General features: G+C 41.2%; 1 protein-coding gene across 1 annotated transcript; it reads right to left on the reverse strand.

The window, feature by feature from the left end:
* Positions 1–6,039: 6,039 nt before the first annotated feature.
* LOC109896929 (complement C1q-like protein 2) lies at positions 6,040–8,441 on the reverse strand. Its single transcript, XM_020491385.2, has 3 exons — positions 8,101–8,441; positions 7,022–7,156; positions 6,040–6,730 (listed from the first exon to the last, which is right to left on the reverse strand). Exons 1-3 carry the CDS (start codon positions 8,321–8,323, stop codon positions 6,444–6,446), a joined length of 645 nt encoding a protein of 214 aa, XP_020346974.1. The 5' UTR covers positions 8,324–8,441; the 3' UTR covers positions 6,040–6,443.
* Positions 8,442–8,834: the final 393 nt, after the last annotated feature.

Here is an 8,834-nt window from a genome sequence, read left to right on the forward strand (position 1 = left end):
TCTTCTCTGCAGATCCTCTCCAGCTCTGCCAAGTTGGATGGGGAGAGAACCCAAAAAACATTGAAAAGGACACAAAGGATAATCTCTCTCTCCCCTCTTCCCTCTCCTCCCCCTGGCATGGCTCTCACCTTCCTCCCTCTGCCCCTACAGGCCTCACCATCACCCCCTGGAGGCCTCCCCCAGCGGTGCTGAGCGTGGTGGGGCACGGGACGGACCATGTGAGGGGGGTTAGTGGCGCTCTCAGTAGTGAGCTGAATGTGAGCAATGAGGCCCTTGTGGCCCTCAGTGTCCTGTGGTCGATGTGCAGCTGTGGATGGAGCTGGGACTGCATGCCAACTACCTTATAGGGCAGGCATACTTGAGAGGAGTCGTTTCAGTAGAGGTTGAGGGCACGGAAGACGGCAAGGTCACTGTAAACCTGGACACCAACATGGCCATCGACTGGAGAACAGGTCGTACCTATGAGATGAAGCGAGTGGAGAGTGCAAGTACGGATTGATATGTTTTTGTTGTTGTTAAAATTCAGACTTATTTTTATTACATTTGACATTCTCTAGGCATAAGCGACATAAGCAGCCACTAGGGAGCCCCTGACAAAAAGTAATAATAATAATAAATGTTATTATTATTATTTTAATTTTTGTGTTTTTTTTACTCAGTCTCAAATTACTGTTGAAAGGTAGAATCGTAAAATATAGAAGGTGCAAGTTCGAAATGTGATCGTGCATCAGCAGTTTATCTCTTGTTTTGTCAGTCACTGAAAGTCACTCAATTAGCACATTTTTGGATTGGTAAGTTAGTCTAGACGGTTATCTAAACATGTTGCAATCTTTAACACCTGTTTAGAATTTAAACATCAACCTATAGTCTTGTTCATGCCGTAAACTCTACTTATACTCCTGTGCTTGATGTGTTTTTAGAATTGCCATTGTACTGGGATGATATGACCGTTGGTGAAAAGCTGAAGAAACTGCAGCTCTTGCCTAACTAACCAGAATACCAGAGAGTTACACAGGGATTCCAAAGCACCACAGCAGCACAACAATTCATCATCCAAAATGTAAGCGACAGACACCCTGACATACAACAACACACACAAACAGCTGCTTGCTGGGAGTATATTTGGTACTATAAACAAAGATAGAAGATACCAATTCAGTAGATAGAAGATAGTAAATTAAGATAGAAGATACCAATAGTTTACTCTTGTATACTGTTGTGTTTAAAGGGATACTTCGGGATTTAAGCAATGAAGCCCTTTATCTACTTCCCCATAGTCAGATGAACTCATGGATACCATTTTTATGTCTCTGCACCCAGTATGAAGAAAGTTGGAGGTAGTTTCATGAGCCAGTGTTAAGTAGCATTAGCACAATGACTGGAAGTCTATGGTATCTCCTAGCATACTAGCATTTACCATAGACTTCCAGTCATTGCGCTAATACTAGCTAGCAATTGCGCTAACGCTAGTTAGCAACTTCCTTCAAACTGCATGCAGAGACATAAGAATGGTATCCACAAGTTCATCTGACTCTGGGGATGTAAATAAAGGGCTTCATTGCCAATATCCTGAAGTATTCCTTTAAGGTGTTGATCTGTTATGGAAACATTGTCTCTTTGTCAGATCGAGCGTGTGCAAAATGTATTTCTGTGGCAGGCGTACGCATTGAGTGAACTCCGGGCCAAGAGTGGACCAGGTGAGATGGGAGAAAAGAAACTACCACGGGACAGCAGCAACCACCTGTGATGCCATTGAAAGGAATTAATTCAACAGGATTAGTGGTATTGCTAATTAGTGGTATTGCTATTAAAATACATTATTTTCCAATGCCATGAGCAGTGTGTTGGTTATGGTGATGAACAGAGTAATGTCTGTTTTTTATAATAATTTATAGCACAAGGTTTACATTTTATATTGACTTTTATTAATTTATTAACAGACTCTGGCTCAACACTTTTTCTTGCTTTGTTTAGCAGCAACATATGGACTGGGTGTGTATTTTTCTGTGAATGCAAGCTATTCAGCCAATCCCACATACCCCTACTGATGGTGCTGGCCACAGTTGTATGTACGTGGCACGTGTCCTGAGTTACCCAGGGCGCTATACCCTGGGTAACTCCACCATGATTTTTACCTCTCCTCGCTCCACGACAGACCCCACTGACTGCTATGACAGTCTAGTGAACAACCAGCAGAAATGATGACCAAACCAGAGTACCTCATCATGTTCAGCTAATAGTGACCCTTTATTATCATTTATAAACATTTATAAGCTTTTTTAGAGGCCTAGTTATAAAGAAGGGTTACCATGTGCCTAATTTTATGTGAGTATAATTCTCACTTCTATTGTCATCATCAGCTGTCAAAATCATTATCATCAGTGCTTTCAGAAAGCATAGACTTTTTCTACACTTTGTTGTGTTAGAAAGTGGGATTAAAATGTATTTAATTGTCATTTTTGTCAACAAGCTACACAAAACTTTAATGTCAAATTGAAAGAAAAATGCTAACTTATTTTTTTTATTATTAATGGAAAATAAAACAATCTTGAATAGAGAAGTATTCAACTCCCTGAGTCAATGCATATTAAAAACACATCTGGCAACGATTACAGTCTTTCTGAATAAATCTCTTAAAAGCTTGGCACACCTGGATTGTACAATAATTGCCCACTATTCTTTAAACAATTCTCCAAACTCTATCAAGTTGTTGATCATTTTTAAAGTGCCTATATATAACTTTTTTGGGCAAACCGACCAAATTCACATACAAGAGTTATAGATTGATCATTCTACTTTAAAGCAAGTCTAAGAAGCGGCAGATCTGTTCTATGTGTGCTATTTCTATGCGTACCCTTCTTAATATTTGTTTTTGCGTCTTTTACTTTCGGTTTTGGACACCAGCTTCAAACAACTGAAACAACAACATTTTTTGGTTATGTAAATATTTTTCACAGCGGTTTAGATGGAACAATGATTCTCTATACTAGCACATGTTTTCACATAAACTTAAATTAGGCAAACTATTAGAGTTTTAGCAACCAGGAAATGGCAGAGTGATTTCTGCATAGTGCAACTTTAAGCCTTGCCATAAATGTTCAAGCCGATTTAAGTCAAAACTGTACCTAGGCCACTCAGGAGCATTTATTGTCATCTTGGTGAGCAACTCCAGTGTATATTTGGCCTTGTGTTTTAGGTTATTGTCCTGCTGAAAGGTGAATTTGTCTCCCAGTGTCTGTTGGAAAGCAGATACAACCAAAATTTCCCAGAGTACTTTAACTGTGCTTAACTGTCCTCTTATGGACTTAACTGTCCATAACCATAACATGATGCATGTTTGAAAACATGAAGAGCTTGTACTCAGTGATGTGTGTTGAATTTTCCCCAAACATAACGCTTTGTATTCAGGACAAAGAGTTAATTTCTTTGCAACATTTTTTACAGTATTACTTCAGTGCCTTACGGACACATCAAATAAATGTTTATTTGTCACATGAGCCGAATACAACATATGTAGACCTAACAGTGAAATGCCTACTTACAAGCCCTTAATAAAATACTGCCAAAAAAGAAAATAATTAAAGAGCAGCAGTAAAATACCAATAGAAGGTTATGCACAGGGGTCAATGTGCGGGGGAACCAGTTAGTCGATGTAATGGAGGTAATATGTACATGAAGGTAGAGTTATTAAAGTGACTATGCATAGATAATAAACAGAGAGCAGCAGCAGTGTAGAAGAGGGGGGGGGGGGGGAATGCAAATTGTCTGGGTAGCCATTTGATTAGATGTAGGAGTCTTATGGCTTGGGGGTAGAAGCTGTTTAGAAGCCTCTTGGACCTAGACTTGGAGCACCGGTACCACTTGCCATGCGGTAGCCTGACAATTTTTAGGGTCTTCTTCTGACATGCCATACCAGGCAGTTGCCATACCAAGCAGTGATGCAACCAGTCATGATGCTCTTGATGGTGCAGCTGTAGAACCTTTTGAGGATCTGAGGACCCATGCCAAATATTTTCAGTTTTCAGGTTTTGTCGTGCCCTTTTCACGACTGTCTTGGTGTGCTTGGACCATGTAGTTGGTTGGTGATGTGGAAACCAAGGAACTTGTAGCACTCAACCTGCTCCACAGGTTACAGCCCCGTCGATGAGAATGGGGGACATGCTCGGTCCTCCTTTTCTTGTAGTCCACAATCATCTCCTTTGTCTTGATCATGTTGAGGGAGAGGTTGTTGTCCTGGCACCACACGGCCAGGTCTCTGACCTCCTCTCTATAGGCTGTCTCGTGGTTTTTGGTTGATCAGGCCTACCACTGTTGTGTCATCATCATACTTAATGGTGTTTTTGGAGTCATGTCTGGCCATGCAGACATGAGTGAGCAGGGAGTACAGGAGGGGACTGAGTACGCACCCCTGAGGGGCCCACGTGTTGAGGATCAGCGTGGCAGATATGTTGTTACCTACCCTCTCCACCTGGGGGCGGCCCGTCAGGAAGTCCAGGATCCAGTTGCAGAGGGAGGTGTTAAGTCCCAGGGTCCATAGCTTAGTGATCAGCTTTGAGGGCACTATGTTGTTGAACGCTGAGCTGTAGTCAATAAATAGTATTCTCACATAGGTGTTCCTTTTGTCCAGGTGTAAAAGGGCAGTGTGGAGTGCAATAGAGATTGCATCATCTGTGGATCTGTTGGTATGCAAATTGGAGTGGGTCTAGGGTTTCTGGGATAATGATGTTGATGTGAGCCATGACCAGCCTTTCAAAGCATTTCATGGCTACAGACATGATTGCTATGGGTCGGTAGTCATTTAGGCTGGTTACCTTAGTGTTCTTGGGCACAAGGACTAAGGTGGTCTGCTTGAAACATGTTAGTATTACAGACTCAGACCGGGAGAGGTTGAAAATGTGAGTGAAGACATTTGCTAGTTGGTCAGCGCATACTCTATTGTACATAGGCTGGTCATCTAGGTTTGTGCCTGTGGAATTTCAATCACCATGAAGAAATACAATGCACAATATGATAATTGAGTACATTGAGACATCAAGTGGTTTATGATTATGCAATGTGATGGTGTGGCTCAGTTGGTAGAGCATGGTGCTTGCAATGCTAGGGCTGTGGGTTCAATTCCAAAGTGGGACCAGTATGAAGAAAATGTATGCACTCACTACTTACTGTAAGTTGCTCTGGATATGTGTCTACTGAGAAGGAATGAATAGACCATTTCAGTTTTCCCATAGAAATGAATAGTCCATTTCAGTTTTCACACAGAAATAATTTGCTAAAAGTATTTCAAGAAACTGGAAAACATATATCAAGCAAGTATGTTTATATTCCACAAGTATTATCAGATAATCTGTTTTGCACAGATACTTATCAGACTTAAAACTTCTCTAGGATAGGGGGCAGCATTTGGAATTTTGGATGAAAAGCATGCCCAAATTCAACTGCCTGCTACTCATCCCCAGATGATAATATATGCATATTATTAGTATATTTGGATAGAAAACACTCTGACGTTTCTAAAACTGTTTGAATCATGTCTGTGAGTATAACAGAACTTATGTAGCAGGCGAAACCCCAGGACAAACCATTCAGATTTTTTTTTTAGGTCACTCTCTTTCAATGGATTTTCATTGGGAAACCAGATTTCTAAGGATGTCACCAGTCTTTAGAAATTGGTTGAGGTTTTTCCTTTGTGTAATGACGAAGCACGGCCATCTTGAATGAGGGTCCCTTGAAGTGTACTGTTTGATAGATGCGCATGACCAGAAAAGCAGCGTCAGTTTGTTTTCTTTTTGTATTGAACACAGATCATTCAGTCTTCCATTTTATCGATTATTTACTTTTTTTTAAATACCTAAAGTTGTATTACAAAAGTCTTTTGAAATGTTTTGGCAAAGTTTACAGGTAACTTCTGAGATATTTTGTAGTGACTTTGCGCAAGTTGGAACATTTTGGATATATATGGACGGAATTAATCGAACAAAAGGACAATTTGTGATGTTTATGGGACATATTGAAGTGCCAACAAAAGAAGCTCGTCAAAGGTAAGGCATGATTTATATTTTTATTTCTGCTTTTTGTGTCGCGCCTGCAGGGTTGAAATATGTTCTCTCACTTTGTATACTGAGGTGCTACCCTCAGATAATAGCATCGTTTGCTTTCTCAGAAAAGCCTTTTTGAAATGTGACATGTTGGCTGGATTCACAACACGTGTAGCTTTAATTTGGTATCTTACATGTGTGATTTCATGAAAGTTCGTTTTTTTATAGTATTTTATTTGAATTTGGCGCTCTGCATTTTCCCTGGCTATTGGCCAGGTGGGACGATTGCGTCTTTACTAGTCCTGTATTATCAGACCGATATAAACATATTCAAAACAGGATATATATATTTTCTGCATCGGGGTTTTATCTCATGACAGAGGAAAATGTGACATTGTGCTGTCTGCTTCACATAGGAAAGAGCAGGAAGCCACTGAAGGAGCAGTAGTCATATCGCCCATCGATAAAGACCCATGTGTTGATCCAGAGGCGCATGTAGACCACTTCGCCCTTCTCCAACTGCAGTGTGACTCCATTGGACGCATGGTCATTCTGTTCTCCACTGGATTGGTATTCGTACACAGACATCATCCTTTGGTCATCCTTGAATATGCTCAGACCCATGTCATGGCCTGCAAAGCCATTTCCAGAAAATCTGAAGTAGTAGACCCCTCTCACTGGCGCTGCGAAGACACCTGAGGCATAGAAGGAGTCGATAAATAGTGGTGGCATTTGGCCATTGCTACTAGAGGCTTAAATCAGGTGGACTAGTCGTACGCACAAAGGAACCCTAATGGTGCAGGCTTTTGTTCTAGCCAAGCAGTAACACACCTGATTCAACAAATCAAAAGTATTTATTGAAAATAATTGATTAGTTGAATGAGATGTGTCATGACTGGCTGGGGAAAAAGCCTGCACCTCATTGGCCCTTTTTGACCACCCCTGCTATACATAATGATGTAGATACAGTATGTTCAGTGCCAGACCTGTGATCGGGTTGTATGCACTGCCAATGTTGGTCAGGACCTTTCCGAAAATGAGGTTAGTCTCTGCGTCGATGGGCCCATGGTGTTTACTTTCAGATGACAGCAAGGCTGCTGAGAAGGCTACCTTGGGTTGCTCTGCCAGCAAAGATAGTAGCAACAACAACAACAATCAACAACAACACAGCAATGAGAACATCATCATCTCTAACAACGGACAAGTTCGTTTTGCATGGCCTGGTGCCCCAGGTGGGTGGAGATTTCACTTTGGGACTAATGGAATGGTCTAAAATGAGCAAACTCCGCCCACCCGATGCAAAACAAACTCCCGCATTGGTAGAAAAAAGGAGTAAGGGGAGGAGCAAGAAGAGGACTTTCTTATTTGTGAGCATTATTGACCTGTTAAGCATTGGGTAACACTTTATATACACATTTATATACACTTATATACATTTATATACGTTTATATACGTTGACCTGTAAAGTATTGGGTAACACTTTCTATGTATTTTCATGATAATAAGCTAATCCCTAGGATCATGTCTCCGGACTACATGGCCTGATGACTCCTGGCTGTCCCCAGTCCACTTGGTTGTGCTGCTGCTCCAGTTTAAACTGTTCTGCCTGCGGCTAGGGAACCCTGACCTTTTCACCGGATGTGCTGTTTGCAACTCTCTCGCTCTCTCTACCGCACCCGCTGTCTCGACATCTGAATGCTCGGCTATGAAAAGCCAACTGACATTTACTCCTGAGGTACGGACCTGTTGCACCCTCTATAACCACTGATAATTATTTGACCCTGCTGGTCATCTATGAACATATTGAAGAACAATCTGGCCTTAAATGGCCATGTACTCTTATAATCTCCACCCGGCACAGCCAGAAGAGGACTGGCCACTCCTCAGAGCCTCTAGGTTTCATCCTCTAGGGATTTTAGGCTGGGCTGCACTTTGATGACATCTGCTGATGCAAAAAGGGCTTTAGAAATAAATTGGATTGATTTGATTGAGTACATGTTTATAAATGCTTTAGAAATGTCTGCTTATAAATACTCATTCATTGATATTTACAATTTACTGTACCTTCTCTCTCTTTATTCAGCTTATCCACCATAGCTCTCTGCTCTTTCAGGTCTGCCTCTGCTGTATGGAGCTTAGTACTCAGCTCTCCCACCAAAGACCTAAGCTCCTTCAGTTCAGTGTAGATATTCACCACAGAACCCAAGACCTCCTCTTCTTGAGCCAGACACACGTAGCCCAGCAAGATCAGCCAGCCAGTAACCGTCCTCTTCATCATCATTTTCATTATCCTCTCGGGAGAGTGGAGTAGCTCTCAGCGTTTCCTTAGTAATCTTATTCGCTATGATCTAAGAGGGAAAACCAACCCATGCTCAGTACTTCTACTCTGAGAAGCTTTGTAAATACTGAGTGAATAGGGCTACAGTTGATCATTAACGCCAGACACATGGATATTGGTGCTCATTGGCTGGCTGACTTGAACTTGCTCTTTTGCTCTCGTTGTCTCTCTCTCTCCTATTGGACTTTCATTTGTTTCCAAATTTAGGCTTTTCCAAATTCTGTTCATGATTTCATCACTGTAAGAACGAGTTTAAGAACTAGTAAATGCCTACAATTACATAAGCAGAATAATATTACAGTGTACAGTATTTACTTCTGAACGCAAATCAGGCTATTTGTAAGGTCATAAGGTATTTAATAATATCAACACACATCTTTACATTTTTCAGTCAAAAAATTATATCAGTGATAAAGAATGAGACTCATTTCTGGCATACAATACATATTCTCTCACCTGT

This window comes from Oncorhynchus kisutch, linkage group LG9 (assembly GCF_002021735.2).
Source record: "Oncorhynchus kisutch isolate 150728-3 linkage group LG9, Okis_V2, whole genome shotgun sequence".
Taxonomy (NCBI): domain Eukaryota; kingdom Metazoa; phylum Chordata; class Actinopteri; order Salmoniformes; family Salmonidae; genus Oncorhynchus; species Oncorhynchus kisutch.

Coding starts and splice junctions, on each gene's coding strand:
- LOC109896929 (XM_020491385.2), bottom strand. CDS start 8,323: ATGAAAATGATGATGAAGAGGACGGTTACTGGCTGGCTGATCTTGCTG. Junction 7,157..8,100: donor GCTGAATAAAGAGAGAGAAG/GTACAGTAAATT, acceptor CTTTGCTGGCAG/AGCAACCCAAGGTAGCCTTC. Junction 6,731..7,021: donor TGCATACAACCCGATCACAG/GTCTGGCACTGA, acceptor TCTATGCCTCAG/GTGTCTTCGCAGCGCCAGTG.